Source organism: Lissotriton vulgaris, chromosome 6 (assembly GCF_964263255.1).
Source record: "Lissotriton vulgaris chromosome 6, aLisVul1.2, whole genome shotgun sequence".
Classification (NCBI taxonomy): domain Eukaryota; kingdom Metazoa; phylum Chordata; class Amphibia; order Caudata; family Salamandridae; genus Lissotriton; species Lissotriton vulgaris.
The window spans coordinates 1,819,830,982-1,819,847,890 of record NC_141694.1 but is presented as its reverse complement, the minus strand read 5'-3'; the positions used below and the strand labels follow the sequence as shown (position 1 = coordinate 1,819,847,890).

Genomic DNA, 16,909 nt, shown 5'->3' with positions numbered 1-16,909 from the left:
ATGTTCAAATTGTCGGATAATTTTCCGACGTAATTTAGATGTGGAAAGAGGTTTAGTAAATGGAGCAATGGGTCATGTTGTTGATTTTGTGAATTACCCAAATAGAGATCAGATTGAAATTATGAAAATCAAATATGATAAAACTGAAGAAGTTCAACAATTGTGTCGTTGTTCTGATCGATTTTTGCTTGTAATAGATTTATATGTGCCCTGAAAACAGTTTCCTGTTTGTTTGGCATATGCAGTGACTATTTACAAATCTCAAGGTTTAAGTGGAGATAGTGCTTTGGTGAATATTGGAAGTACTGTGTTCAAGGAAGGTATGGCATATGTTGCTTTATCTCGAGTTAGAACTTTATCTGGATTATATTTGATTGATTTTGATGAAAGAAAGATTAGTGCAGATCTAAATTGTGTGAAACAGTATAATAGGTTAAGAAGAGAATATGCTCCAAATGTACCTCAATATCCTTTATTTGAAAAGGTTGTGGTAGGATCAAAAAAGAAGATTGGAGAAAAATTGTTGTGAGGTTGTAGAGAAAAGAAATAAAGTAGATGAACCAGTAATTGCAAAGAAAAAGAGAAAGGATGGTATTGAAGAGATTGTTGGTTTTCAGTTTGAAAACAGTTCTGGTGTCAACTGCTATAATAATGTAGTGGTTAATGTTGTTTTTTTTCTTCAAACTTAATGGCAACAGATTGTTGATAATCAGGATCAAATATTTTGTTGTTTGTTGAATTCTGTCTTTGAAAAATGTAGGAGTGATAAAACAAAAATAGAAAGTGTTTCTGATATTCGAAATGTGTTAGACATTTGTTGTGGAGTAAATCAATTTTTGCAGAATATTCAGCAAGATTGTCAGGAATTTCTTATGTATATGCCTGTTTTATTGCAAGATGAAGGTTTACATATTGAAAATATATTCGGTTTATCTTATAAATGGCAACATGATTGTGATAATTGTTCATTTTCAAGTAGTACTCAAATAGACACAGAAAGATTTATATATTTGACATTACCAGACTGCAAATCAGTGACTTTTAACAATCTGGTTCGAGAAGCAAATCAAAACATGGTCTGTACCCAATGCAACTCAAAAATGTTATCAACATTATTTATACAAAGATATGGACAGTATGTAATGTTAATGTTCCAACGATGTAGACCTGATGGAACAAAATTGACAACTTTAATTACAAATGTTGTGGCTTCTCAATTATCAATTTCAGGAAGAACTTTTGTAACTGTAGCTATTATTTTCCATGATGGTTCTTTTACAACATCTGGACATTATACAGCTTACTTAAAATGTGCAAAAGGCTGGACTTGTTGTATTGACACTCAGACTTTTAAACAACATTTGCCTTTTGACTTACCAAATTCTTACCTAGTGTTTTTGGAACCCACATGTCAGGGAAAACAATTGGCCTAGGAAGTGAGAATTACTTTGTAAGTCAGGGTGATTTCTTTTAAAGGTATACAGCTCCTTGGTGAAATAAACGATGAACAGAGTGTGATCAGCATACCAGATGATGTTAAGATTTTGATAGCATGCTATTTGTTTAAGGTTCTATGTTTATGATAAATACTATCGGGTGGAGGTATAACCGTTGTTAGATGGACCAAAAGATGTGAGTGCTTTTGTTTCAGAAGGTCAGAAGATGGATGTTTAAGAGTACTATTAAGTAAGTACCAAACTAAGGATTTCGCAGATACTATTTGGCCATGAGGAATAGTATCACAAACAATTGAGTATTTTGGGTGAATTTTGTTAGCATATGTTTGGACATTAGTTTATTTAGAGCGTATAAGAGAAAAGTAGTAATGTTTTGTTACTTTGTGATTGTTGTTGAGATTGTTTACTTATGTAGGAAATTGTGGTTTGAGAAAGACATTTAAGATATGTTTTTTTCTAATTGTTATATTGTGAATGAAAATGTTGAATGGGTTTTTTAAACACAATCTTTTTGATTGTGTTTTTTTTTGCCCGCTGTCATATGATGAGTTGTATTGAACTCACTGTTTTTAGTGAAATTCTAAATATTCTGAGAACAGCAAAATAAAACATATAACATATTGTACAAATTATTTTGTATTTTGTATTGTGAAAAATATATTAAAACTCAATTGTTTCTTCTCTTCCACAGATATTATATTTAGGTAAGTACAACAAACAAAAAATACTTTTTCATTACTTTCTTACTTCTATTTCTCTCTATCCTTTCTTCACTGCCTCTCTTACATCATTACCTTTCCTCGTGTTACTTCTGTTCCCTCATTTTACCTACTCCCCTTCATTCATGTTTACTGTGCTTGTCTCATCATCAGTACTCTTCCTTCACCCTCACTCATTTTGTCCATCTCCCTCTTTTCTCTGTCTGTTCCTCACTTCTCTTTCCTATTTTTCTCTATCAGTACCCATGTCTTGCTGTATTGATCAGTCTCTTGTCACTGCCCCTTACTCTCTTTCCTTCATATGATCACTGAGTGAACTTCACTTTGGTAAGTCTCATTCCTTTAGTTTCTCTCTCCTTTTAGTGCATTACTTAGTTCCTTTCTTCCTCTGTGTTTGTCCCTCACCCTTCGTTTCTTTGCCTTTCTGTTCTTTTTTACTTGTACTTTGTTTTGTATTATGAATAATATATTGTAACTTATTTTTTTCTTGTTTTCCACAGATACTATATTTATGCAAAAGAATTTTGTTAAGTTGTCATTATTTATAAGGAAAGTATGACAAACAGAAAATAGTTTTTCTGTAAATGTAAATGTAGGATACTTGTAAAGTGCACAGCTGTCCATCACCGGGGCGTCCTAGCGCTGTATAACGCTGTGGAACCCTTCCTGGCTCTCCCTGTGAGATGCCCCTCCTGGGCATCCCCACGGTGAAGCCAGGCATCCCAGTGTTGTAGGGGCCATTGTGGAGATTAAGCAAGCTATTTCACAGAGTTGAAGCACGGGACCCCATGATTAGAGTAGGCGCCGAGGCGAGAATTATCGAGTCCGCAGACAAATGAGCCCAATACCCTGCCGCATCGGGAATTGAACCCTGGTCCCGGGCCAGACCTCTGCATCAGGGTCTGCCGCTCTAACCATTGAGCCACACTCCTCTACTTCTTCACTCTCATACTTTTGTTTCTGTCTTTCCTATTCATTAATCTCTCTCTTACTCTTCTTTCTCTAGTCATCTTACTCTCCTTTTCTTATTCTAATTATTGCCTTCAGTTACTTTTATAGTCTTTCTTTGACTATCGTTACTCACCTTGTCCAACTCCCTGTTTACCCTGTCTGTCTCTCAATTCTCTTTCCTATGTTCCTACATCACTACCTTTGTGTTACTGTGTCATTTAGTCTATTCTCACTCCCCCTTACCCTCTTTCCAAAATATTAACCCTCACTGACTTACACTTACTCCATTTATTTTACTCAATCACTCCTTTGTGCTCAATTCTCTTCTTTTATTCCTTTCCTCACTTACCTTTCCTCCATCTGTTTCTAAATGTGTTTTTCTGTCTTAGTTATTGTAACTGATGTACTCCTTCATACCCCATCATTATTCTTTTGTTTGTCTCTTACCGTTTTCCTCTCTTTTCACTACTGTTTACTCCTTTTCTATTTTCCTCTCTCCCTCTATCTCACTCAGTCTAACAGCCTTACTCCCTCTCAGACACTTGCTCTCCGCATCTTTCTCTGTTACTCTCTCTCTCTCTTTCTCTCCCTCACCCTTCTTCTCTTTCTCTTGCTGTTTCTTTCACTCCTACTTTATCCCTCAGTACTCATTTCTCTCTCTTAATCCTGTTCCTTCTTTCTCTTTGTCTTTCGTCACCCTCATACCCCTTAAATCAGAGTTACTGCCTTTCACTCACTTAGTCATTCTCCCTTAGTCACCTTGCCTATTCCTTTTTTCTCACTCCCTCACTCCATGTCACTTACTCCCCTTCACTTATTTTTCCCCCTTTTTCCCCTCTCAGTTTCCTTCCTTTATTCCTCTTTCATTACACCCTTACTCCATCTCACTTACTCAGTTTCATTTGGAGTCTCACTCACTTTTTTAAATTCTTGTTTTCTCTCTGTCTACCTCTGTCTTACTTATTGTAACTGCTTTACTGCTTCTTACTTTACAGATAACGAAGAATATCATTACACAAGTTGCATTGGAGGTGGACATTGGCGAAAAGTGGCCACATATTCACAGCAGTCGAAGAAGGGGATGCTCCTGTAGATGAAGTGCTGGGAACAGCAACTGCAGGGTTCACTGCAAGGGTTTGGGTAGATGCCCTTGCATAATCGTTAGAATTTACATTTTTACATTTTTTACGTGTGTAATCAATATGAGTATAGTAAAAGTGTAGTGTTTCTTTTGGTGTGCTCTATATAGGACACTACCACAGATTTTGCAGATGATGTGTGGTGCATTTAATTTCTAGTGCCCCTCTACAAAGGTGAACAACTTCCATATAAAGGCACCTTGGTGTTTTTAGTATGTGGCTGCTCTTCAAAAAACTCCACATGTGAGTTAGATGTTAAAGTCTGTCTTTCAATTCTCTTTCCTGTTTTCCTCAATTACTACATTGTGTGTCTGTATCGTTGAATCTTTTCTCACTCCCCCTTTACTCTCTTTGTATTACATCATTTCTCACTGACCTTAGGTTGTGATTGGGTTAACATTTATTAGAATCTAGTATAGCCAATTAAAATGTAGTGTTTTAGTGTCTCAGTTTTCTAACACTTTCCTTATTCAGTTTGTGGTTACATTACAAATATATGTATTACAGAATACATCTACTAAAATGGAAAACCCTTTACAGCTATATATTCATTGAATTAAACTTAAAGAAACATTTCAACATATTTTTGAATCAAATGAAGAAAAATTAATACAGAAAATTAATAACAAAAATGTAGGGTGGTAATTTGAATTACCAGTTTGTTCCAGCAATTACAGAACCACTCGTGTATTCAATATAATTGATTTAATAGCTCACTAATATGCCATTTTCTATGTAAGTTTAAATGAATATAGCTAATAGGGATTTGATTAAATATCTTTATTTGAAAGAACTTTTTGCTGTTTCCGGTTCAGCAAAGACCTGTACTTCGCAAAGCGTGAGGTACTCCTTTCGGTCTCGTGTAACGACGTTCACATAACGGCCCACCATTCCTTTGCATTGAAAGGTCACGGTTTTACCACCTTCGATGCTGGAAATGGAGCCGCACCTGGGGAACCAATAAAAAGGAAAATCTGAATTAACTCATTGATGTTTGAAACAATCTGCCTTCCTGTGTTACATTAATTTATCCAAAAGCTGTTTGAGGACAAGCATTGACAAAGAGATTAGGTTTGATTTTTGAATTGTTCATACAGAGACTAATGACATATATGCACACATAGAACAGGCACACGTCCATAGACTAACATATGTAAACCATTTTCTTCAAGTTCAAGTTACATCAGGGTCAAACTGCGACAATAAATAGGCACAGGTACCAAAGTATAATTAATCCCTCATTAATGAATTAGATAGGTAAAGAATGTGGCCCATATTTGTAAATTGGAGCAGTTTTGAACGTGTAATGACACACTGTGTAAGTGTTTCGCATGGTGTGCAAGATTGCATGGATTTGAGCTTACTACAGGCAATGTTTCTTTTATCATCAGGGAAATCAACAGTAAAAACCGGCCCAGCAGACCAAAAAACAGGTCCACAATCAACAAAACAAGCATTGGAAATGTCAGAATGTCTGTCTTAAAAGAATGCCGTATGGTATAGCGAAGCATTACAAGTAAATAGCATGGCAATTAATATGTATTTATGTAAAAGAAAAGGATGGTGAAATAATTAAAGGGTTTGGTTAAAAGTTCATGTGAAAGTTGCATTGTCAAGCCTGACCTAAAAATCTATGTAGGTTAAAGTCTGCTCTCCTCCCATCTGTGGTACTGCCAGAGTACAACATCAATTATCTAGTTATCTAAGACACTTTAATAGCATTACAATGTTGTGTGTGCCACTGAAAGTCCAACTGAGGCTTCTGGATAAAATAAACCAAATGATCACAGCTATCTTGAGGGCAAGAACTTTTTTGTTGAAGCACACAACTTCTGTCCTGGCTCCCAACACATGAGATAAGCCAGAACCCCTCTCTAGTAATTCTTGACAGCAGCGTTGTCACGCCAGACCATAAATACCAGCCCACACACTGACATGTCAGACCAACCCATTGGTCATTCTCTGGTAGCCCTATAGGCCAAAATGACCCTGACTGACATACATTTGAAATTACACACACAGAAGTACATTTGCAGGGGTTAATGCAAAGAGACCAATAGCCGTAAATAATCCTATAATCCTACATAACTATGTAGCTAAAGAAGTGCGTCAGCAAAGCATTGCATGATGTGCCATGGAGATAAAGTAAGATACATCAGGGGAGTCGTGGGATGAGCACCAGTGAAGCTGAGGGTCACAGCAGGTGAGCAGAAGGGGATGTACAGCAAAGCTTTGCTGGAGAGGCATCTGAGAGGAGAACCAGGTGGTGTGATCTAGAGTAGCATGCAGCGATGGGCCTGAGGGGGCACTGTATTTTGTGCCACATGGGCATGTCAGGTGCTGTGCATCAAACATCACTAAACTTCATATAGGGATCTCTGGGTTTTGTGCATCCGAGGAGCACTGAATGATGTGATGCAGTATGCTGTAGAAGCTCCTGGTGAAGGTGTATTGGGATTGAATTGTGATGTAAAATGTACATACAAAGTGTTGAACAACTTACTTACCTTCAGTAATGCCTTACCTAGTAGAGACTCTATCTAGCCGCAGATTCCTTACATTAAAATATTCACCATGTGTCAGACTGAATCTCAAAAAACTTTAGCAGTCCCCATGCACACCTGTAGGTAGTGTTGTTCGGCTCTGCATGGAATCTGCGTGGTGACTATATAATCCTGACTCCAGCATGCTGGCCTTAGTTCTTGACTGTTTTTCCGCACCACAAGCACAGACCAAAATAAAAAGAAATGACTAGTGTTAGAAATGGGGGTCTCTTGTTGGCAATGTCTGGCACCAATGTCCAAATAGAGACCCTTCTACATAAGTCAGGGCAAATGGGTTACCCCTTTTGACAACCCCTGCTTAGCCCTGTGGGAACATAGCATGAGCAGTTAGGCCTATCTCATAGGCAGTGTGTGAAGCATTTATGACCATGTACAACAAGGCACTGACAACACCACAAAAGGACACAACTCAGGTAGATATAGAAAAATTATATATCTATCTAAAAGCTTAACTCGAAACTCTCAAAGCATTTCAACAAGCTACAATGCACGTAAACTAGAGTGACTCAAAAAGGCAATAACGTATTCACCAGAACATGACAAAGACTGAGTTCAAGGTTTGGGCCTACGCAACTCTTTTCACTCCAGTTATCTGCAGTTGAAAGGGGACAGAGCACACAGCTTCTCGAATAAGCAGAGACGGTAACAGGCGGACTCCCAGCGACCACGAGTCTTAGCTGCAGAGGTCCGCAGCATGCACCCACAATGATTTTCGTCTTGCAGCTCTGTGGTGGGCTCACATCGGCAGCAGCACTCTCTTTGCTGCGGCGGCCCATGAAATGATAGCAATAAAGCTCAACAATGGTGAACAAGATGCGATTGCCTACAGGACAAATGACACTGAGGCAAAGTTACCAAAGGTGCGGGCACTAAGCGGCAGCAGCTTTCTCTTAGCTGCGGCGGCCCACAGAACAAAGTGTGATGCAAAGTTAGCCCGGCCCACATAGAATCTGCAAAGGGTCTGAAGGTTCACATCCAGGTAGGCTCTCAGCTGCGGCAGATCTCTCTGAGCTGCAGTGGCCCACACAATTTCAGCGAAAGTCTCGAAAGTTCCAATTCAGTCAGGCTCTCAGTGGCGGCAGCTCTCTTAGCTGTAGCAGCCCGCACAAATTAAGCGACAATTTAGAAGGTTCAAATTCAGGCGGGCTCTCAGCGGCAGCAGCTCACTCTTAGCTGCAGCGGCCCGCACAGATTCAGCGAAAGTTTCAAACGTTCAAAATCAGGTGGGGTCTCAGTGGCAGCAGCTCTCTCTTAGCTGCAGCGGCCCACACAGATTCAGCGAAGATTTCATAGGTTCAGTCCGCAGCTCTTACAGCTCTGCAAATCTTGAATTTTAATACCGTCTGGGCCAGTCAACAGGAGGCAATCTCACGTAGGCTATGAAACTTCCGCAAAGAAGCATAGCTTCTCCTGCTGTGCTGCTACCCCAAGCTGCCGGGCGAGCGCTGCCGCCTGCTTCTCCCTTTCTTTCAGTCTGACAGAGTCAGGTGCTGCAGGGAGGTCTTGGATCTGTGCTTCTCTGAAAACACACCAAGTGCTATAGCCAGACTGGGGAAATTTACGAACTCTGTTCGACTTGCACTTACCAATGATGAAACAGGATGGTATAAGCCCTTTGTGGTACACTATAGATATGTTCAGCATCCAGCTTTCAGGAGACGCAGACAACCAGCATTGACATCTGCAAGGGCTAGACCCAATGTGCCCTTTGGATATGAGGCCTTGCAATCTGCAGGTTGTAAGTTCCGCACTTATCTGACTCAGCCACCATCATGGTGACCCTCACTCAAGGGGGCTGGGGTGCTAACCAGTCTAGATTAAAATATCCTGATGGGTCCTTTGCTAAACAGCCTGGGCGCCAAGCATCACTTGCCCTTACTAGTTGTCACTTTCCATGTTATTCCTCCCCCCTATAAATCTGGACTTTAGCCTAATGCTTGAAGCTGCTAAAACCATCCAAACTAATTTTGATCTTGTTTTAATAAATTTTAACTCTGTTCAGATGGTGTTGTGACCCTATCCAATAAATAGTAGGGATTACATTATTTTAAAAGCCTTATTAATAATGTGCCAGTCGTATTAATTTCATTTTTATGTGTAACTGAAACATATAGCTCTAGACATGTAATGATTTTCGTTCATTGATCATTCAAAAAATACTGGTTACCTGATTGCCAGGTTCAATTTCATTGGGAACCGCTGATAATTTAAGCATCACAATTGCAAGCAAAACATTTACTTTAATGATAGATGTAAAGCCAATTTAAAAAATCTTCAAAGTGTAACCCTGAGACTGTATGAGAGGAAATCAGTTTTATCGATTTTTGACCAGGCTTTTAGCATTATCTTTTCAACTGCTGAATACAAAGGTAAGGAATTGGAGTCAGTAAGTTGACACTGGTCGAACAGTTACTCCTCTCAAACTAGATCTTTGTTCGGAAATTCCAAATGCGTGTTTAATGTGCCTCCTCATGAGCTCCCTTTCTGCAACCTCTATGTATCTTCCTTTGGGAATGTCTTTCATATTTAGTTTGAGCCTAGCGTTGTAGCACAGGCACTGCTCGCTTTGCGAGGTATGCAGTATTCAATATATTGGGAAGCTTTGTGGGAGCCCTGCCCACTCCCCACCCATCTTTTTCATTGGCTTAGGTCCTAAATGCTGCCTTCCGATTGGTTTTACGCTTGTTGTTCCTCCTTATGACCAACATGTAGTCATTTGTATCCTTCCATGGCTACCTGTAGTTTTACTTTCGACACTGTTTTCTTCCTGTGTCTCCCCTCCTGCAGTCCGTAACTTCTCGGGCCCGGCCCCGACCCCCACCCTCCAGTTCATGCCTTTTTGCCCACCCCCAGTCCCATTACCAATGCAGTAGGTCTCATGGAAATGCGAGTTCTATTGCATTGGAAATGCTTGTTTTATCTTTGGAAGCACGGCACATGCTAAACTATAGCACCTGCGCGCCTTTATTTTCATCGGAGTACCAGGCAATGTCACTGTAAGCGGAGTTGTACTTCTGCGGACATACATGCAGTGTTAGCTGTTGGGTCTGTTGTGCAGACGTTTGAATGCTATGCACCTGCCTGCTGTGTGTTGGTCACACTATTGCCTTCCCCCTGGACCCTTGTGAGCGCTGCACACCACTGGAAGAAAAGTGAACGTGTCTGCGGGCTCCTGCACATCAGCCGATCCGAGCGTTTGAAAGTGAAAAAAGCAGCGCTGTTCCTACGTGAAGCCCCTCAAGAAAAGTCATACTCGCACCCTGTGCTCTTCTCTTTGCATTTTAGTTTAAATTAATGCATTTGCGGCTGAGTGCGCGCCTCTTTGTAATGTTACAACCTCTCATGCTTGTCCTGTCTACATTGGATGGCTGCATCTCCCGAAGCTTCTAATTTCTTTGGTTTTTCTCAACCCAATCATGAGCAGGTTTTCACACCACACTGTCCAGTGATTGCTCTTTTTTCTATTATAAAAATACTATTTGAAAAAATGGCAATACTGTTAAAAGTTATTTTGGTGTTTGCATGGCATAATTTACAGGCATGCGTGATAAGGGCTATTAGTGGCAGGGTGAGGGTTGGCTCAGTGTTTCAGACAATCCTGAGGGCACAGGAATCCTATAGATCGAACACAGCACTGGAGCAGACGATATACTTACAGCTACAGCTGAGCTTGTAGCTGAAGCAAAACTGCACGCGGAAAGTCATGGACATTGACATAGTAAGCGCACAACTTGACATTCCCTCCTCCCCAAATTCTGTCACCTTAGCCCCACTATGCCAAAGAACTCTCAGAATCAAGGTAGGTTGTCCACGGCATAGCCTTTTATTCACATCAAGCCAAGGAATTAACCACAGACCATTACCAAGTAAAGTATCCTTCTTGGATATATAAGAATTATTCATAGCATCACACTTTAGCTGCATCAACATGTTAACGGCAGTAAGGAAATTAAATACTGCATTATACTTAAACTCGTCCGTACACCAAAATAACATGGCGGTATATTTGAACTTTACACTTTAACTTTTTAACTTGGCTGTACCCTAGAACTTGGCCGTACATTTGACTTGGCCGTCTCGGCCACCAATGTCCTACTCTGTTGCGCACATTGTGCCGGCAGGCCACAACGCGCTGCAGCCAACAGTTGCACTTCAACTTTTTAACTTGGCCATACACTAGAACTTGGCCGTACATTTGAACTTGGTTGTCTCGGCCACCAATGTCCAATTCGGCTGTGCACATTGTGCCGGCAGGCTCCAACGCGCTACAGCCAACAGTTGCACTACTTGAGATCCAGGGTATCGCATAACTCACCGGCCCGCCGGGGCACCTGCCCACAGGCAACCTCCCCAAGATTGTTCTCAGTCCATGCATCGTGGGTTAGGGCAGTAGAGTCCAGGACTACCGGCAGGTCTGTCCCTCCTCCCCACCGACCTACTGCAAACGTGGAATCCACCCCCTCTTGGGGTCCATGGAATGGCTGCACCTCCATTGTTGTGCGTCTGTCTTTGCTGTTAAATGTCAGTGCTCCGCCACAGGGTGAGAAGCTCCCCGGCGCACTCGCCCTCCCACCCAGACACTGACTATGCTTAACAATGGCTGCCTCTTACCTACAGACACACTTTATTGTTACTAAACAACGCCAAAATCCTAACTAAAATAAATGGCATACCCCGGAAAATATACGGAACAACTTAACTCTATGCATATTCCCTCTCCCATCAGGCATGCCCTGCCTTACAACAGCTTTTAAGCCTTACCCAGAGTCTCATATAGACCCTTGTATTTTTTCTGTTCTATTTCTAAATTATCCCACACATATTATGGTGACATCTGATGTGTCCCACTTAGACACCTTTACCTATTTATAAACGGTAAGTACAGTAAAGTATGCAGGATAAATTTAGCATATGTCTATGTCTTTCACCATTAATGAAAAACATACCTGCTGAAAATGCCTGCTGAGCACTGCTTGTCAGTAGGCCCTGCCTTGTGCAGCCTTCACCCAAGTCCTAATCAGATCCCTCCCCTGTTTATAAACAGCATTTAAATTCACTGTGCCCAGTGTGCCATTAGGCCCCGCTTTGCAACCACCTTTCTCAGATTCCCATTAGGACATCGTACTGGTGTATAAATGGCCTACCCTGGAAAATATGCAGGATAAATTTACCATATGTTTATGTCCTTCACCATTAAGATCGAACATACCACTTGAAACATTCACTGAGCGCAGTCTGCTGGTAGGCTCTGCCTTTCAACAGCCATCCCCAGGGGTCCTAATTAGCATTTATATTCACTGTGCCCAGTGTGCCATCAGGCCTCTCTATGCCACAACCTTTCTTATGTTCCAATCAGGACATCCCAGATGGTGTATAAATGACCTGCACCAGAAGATATGCGGGATCACTTAACCACCTGCCCATTTTGTCCACCCACAGTGGAAAACATACCTTGTCAAACGTCAGCTGCGTGCAGCGTGCCAGCAGGTCCCGCCTCGCAACAGCTTATCCCCAGGTTTCACCCGAGGCATACCTGCCTGTTCCTGCAGGAAGTTTGCTAAAAAAATATTATGACCACTACATCAACTACGGGTACTGCATACTGCATTGGCCCCCTCGCAGATCCTAATGGGCGTCTGATAAAGACCGCACTGTGCACAATCCACACTTAAGTTGGAATAGTGGGCATTGGAGTAGAACAAGATTGGGCACCTACCCTCAATGTTGCACAAAGGACGCACTGCCACTGGGATACCTGATCCCAGGAGACTCGTAGTAATAAACTATGAGGATACTGTCCCCATACTGTTATTGTTTTATACTTTATGAAGAGTGCTAACTCGCTACAAAGCGACATAATTTGATAACAATGCATGTGAAGCAACTGTCACCTCCCAGGTGCGTAATGATGTGTTAAACTAGCTTCTAAAGTTAGCCCAATGTGCTGTTCAGCATGGTCTCATACTGATTGTTCTCAGTTTTGGTGGAAAGCTGTCCTTTGCGAGTAGCGCCTCCAGAAGGATCTTGCAATTGCTCCTTAAACTTTTTAGTAGGACCCATAAAAACCAATGAGAGACTACCAATTAATGATGGGAATCAGTTCCCCCCATTGCTATCATCCCAGGTGCAAGCATAGGTATGTGTGCAGTACTGAACTGACCCCCACAACTCTAGCCGGACCTTTTTACCTTGGAGAAAATCAACCACCAATGCCCTTGACAGGAGTATTGGAACAGAAGATACTGATAATTAGGGACAAACAGCTGACATTGCCCCTGGCATGAATATTTTGCCAGAACATACTGAAAACTTGTGACAAAGGTCTGGTGTTAGTACTGCCAGGGCGCTCAGCCCAGCAAGTCATATTAAATCTGAAGCAGGGCTCCACTGGATCTACCCTCCAGCATTGTCCACTCATGTGTTATTTTACTGGCACAAAAAACAATGTGTTATTTTACTGGCATACACAGAAAACAGTTGCATTCCTTGAAACCAGGGCCACGCATAATGCACTGGCCCTTCGGGGTACCTAAACACAGGCAGCCTCCCCAAGATCCATCTTAGTTGGCCGTCTCTACCCCCATGCTGCGCAAACTCTGCCTCTCACACCACTGCCCACATAACGGTTATCCCCAGGCGTCCCCGTTGTCCCTTATTTGCAGTGGACCTATGTCCACCAAAAATTGGACGCTTTAATTGCCAACCAGGACAGCCACCGTTTGTTTGCCAGGTTACTAGGTGCATTAAACATATTTTAAACAGGCACTGTGTTGGTTAGTAAGTGATGTGCCCAGGATCACAGGATGCCAGTATAACCCAGCAGTGGCACTGGTAAAAAAGCTTATTATAAAGAGACTGCCAGAACCGTTTTTGTCCTGTGTAGTTGTAAGGCGCATGTTCACCCGGAGGCATCTTGGCGCTGCATAACAGATATTTATTGTTACCCAACTTCATGTTACTCATTCTATTGACCTCAGAGGGGCGAAGGGCTGAGAGGGACTGCCAGGATATGAACCTGCGACCATGAAGTCAACACAGGCCTCTGCATTGAACGCGTTAGACCACTGAGCCCCTAGGCCCAGAAGGGCCTAGTCCTTACCTATGATCCCTTTGTAATGCAGCGCTCCTTATGTGTAACACCGTATGATGTGTGTATGCAATATCTTATTGCTGGCGTTCTTATTGTAGTGTTCAAGTAACAAAGTGTGCCCAGCCTGTATCTACAGAAACCCAGCCAGGCACCATAAACATCTTGCACAAGGCTCCATGTTTTCACTAAGATGGTGGGAAGTAGTGACCGTTCCACTGTGTGCGTGCCCCAAATCATACACCCTGCGCATGACAGGAAAAGCTGTTTACAAATAAAAAAATTATGGAGCAATAATACTATTGTTGTTAGTATTGTAAAATGTCTGCATGAATTGATAAAACAGCCAGAACACACCGTCTGTATTGTATTGCAAACATACAAAAGGGGTGCTTTCTGAGAATTTTGGCTACTCTACTTCAGGTTGAATTGAAATCGAGTTAGGCCAGAAGGAAACCCAATCATGGATAATAGCCGATAACACTGTGCCACCACTAAGGGATTTGGACTGTTTTTGCGGCTGAAATGCATCATGTTAGTTTACCCATGAGAAGACTGTGTTCGAGGCTCTGAGGAGCAGTTATAGTTTGGTAAACTGGCGGATCCACCAGGTATGTGACTGCAACTCTTAGAATGGCATCATTTAAACCGACTGCCAAGATCTATTTTCCTCAGGGCAAAATTCAATGGGGCATGACATTAATATATTGTTACAAGCAATACATGCCTCAAGCAAAGTGAACGTCTGCACCGCCGGCAGTCTTTTTCTTCCCTGGAGTAATGAAAAACCGTAGAGTAAAATAGAGAAAGAAAACATAAAAAACAGACACAGAGCGTCCCGAGAAGACCGTTTAAACTCGTCGGAATTATCAAGATGCCACAATCTATAGCCGGGCAGTAATTTCTTTAATAATTACATTCCATTACTGCCTGGGAACAGTATCGAAACGCTATGGGTGGCAGCATCCGTAACCAGCAAAGCATCTCAGACAATTCATCAAAATGCCATAAAAATACGTGTCATGAAAACAAGCTCATTTTTGGTAGGCGCTGTGATTTGGATAACCACCGGGCCTCCGCTGACACCGACTAAAGTACTCACCCGGTGAGCAGGGCACCCCCAGCTCCGAGAAAGCCATAGAGCCCGCGCCCCGCTGAGACTGCGGGGGGGGGGCATGAAAACTCAGAAGCATGTCAGTCAAAGGCTTTCACAGTGGCTTTGATGTGCCCCATTCGTGAAAGCAGTTTCAGGTTACAGTATCATTGATGTCAGGAGAAACAGTTAAATTCTGAGCTTGTGAAACATGTATTGCAGAGGCCACCGCACCCTCCCGCAGGGGGGGGGGAGGCTTGAAGGTCGGCACCATAACCCAGGCGGTGCCAGTAATGGGGGTGAACTGGTTCTGGGCGCCCAGAAGTGGCCAGAAACCAGCGGAAGCGGGGTGCGCACCAGCCACCCCGACAGGAAGTGACCCCGTGACCCGGGCGCCCCCAAGGGGCACCCAATGGTCAACCAAGCTATGTTTGAACCCCCCAATCAGGGGGGTTCAACTGAGACCCCCCTAGGGGTTGTGTGAGGATTTAAGCGCCGCCACTCCCCAGCAGAAGCACAACGTCTTCGAGGAGCTGGGAGAGCGGCGCGACAACAACATCGTTTGAAGCGAAAGGAGGGACCGAAGAACAACGGCGGCAGGAGACGACGAGGCGACAGCGGAGGCAGGAAGGAAGGCGAACCCCTCCAGGCCGTCGTTCTCCAGGTAGCGGTCTTCGCTCAGCACGGCACCGCAGAAGTGGCGCGCCGCTCCAGCCTCTCGCCCAGCTCTGTGAGACTGTAACGCGGAAGATTCGGAGGCGGCGGAGCCGGAGTACGAGCCTGGCAACCCAGCCAAGCTCCACCGCAGCTAAAGTGACTGAACTTTTCCCCCGGCTCTCCCACCCTCTCCACGCTTAGCGCGCATTGAGCCGCTACACCAACGGGCGGGGAGGTTAGTGGGATAGCGGGTGGAAAGCAGCGGCCGATAAGCGCGAGAGTTTTAGCCCAAACTCTCCGTGTGAGCCGCCCCTAGAGCTTCGCTCTCAACCCGGCGGCACAGTGATCAGCCCGCAAAAATCCAGTCCGGGGCCCATCGACTCGATCCAGCGGCGCAGAGCAGCCCTCTAAGACACCACGCAACCGGGCCAGGCCACACCTCCTTTCCAAACCACGTGGGGGGAGCCAAACGCACAGCGCGAACGCGCCCGCTCGGTCTCCCCTGCGAAAGCTCACGCATCAGGCGGGCAGACCATAGGAGGCGTGCAACGTGCTCAGAGCCCTGGGAAGGCACATGCATTGAGCGTTGCCGCTGCAAACGGCCTGACGCAGACTCGAGGGGACAGCTCAGCTGCAAACAGACACCATGGCCGAGGATCAGCCAGAGGAAGTAGCGGAGGTGTTAAAAAGAATCCGCGAGATATCAGCAATTCACGGCGACGAGTGGCTCCAACCTCATCTGAGCAAAGGGAAGGAGAATAGGCCGGTAGGCCAGGCGGAGGAAGAAGCAGGCCCCTCAGCGCCCAAGAAGCCCAAGAGCACGCCGCTGAAGAGGACCTCCAAGAGGAACCCCCCAAAGAAGATGCGCCAGAAACCACCACCGCCGAAGCGGGACGACACCAACCAGGGCGAGATGACCGGCAGAGGAGTAAATGGTGAGCATATCAGTACCATTGTAAAGGAATGGTTGAAATGGCTGGCGCCAGCCTTGCTTAATGGCACAGGGCAGGGGGCTCCAGGCCCTAGGGAGCAGCGCGCGGAGGAATCAGGGGGCATGACATGGCACATGGTCGACCCGGGGTGGGCACGTCAGACAAGGGTGCAGGAACAGGTGGGCCTGTCCACACAGGGTGAGCCTGGTTTCTCCACTATCCGGTTGGGGGTACAGTGCATCTTCTGGGAGCCCAGGGCTTGGGCTAGGCACTTACCCTTATGGTAGGCCATCCCCAGGTCCGGCCTCCT

At 43.9% G+C, this 16,909-nt stretch overlaps 1 protein-coding gene across 1 annotated transcript in view; it reads right to left on the bottom strand.

Annotated features, from left to right (window-relative positions):
- Positions 1–5,046: 5,046 nt before the first annotated feature.
- The window catches only part of LOC147709558 (fucolectin-1-like), a 226,768-nt gene continuing 214,905 nt past the window's right edge, over positions 5,047–16,909 (bottom strand). Inside the window, exon 4 of the mRNA XM_086926043.1 lies at positions 5,047–5,215. Within this exon, the coding sequence (XP_086782169.1) occupies positions 5,047–5,215 (169 nt within the window). The remainder of the gene's footprint in view (positions 5,216–16,909) is intronic.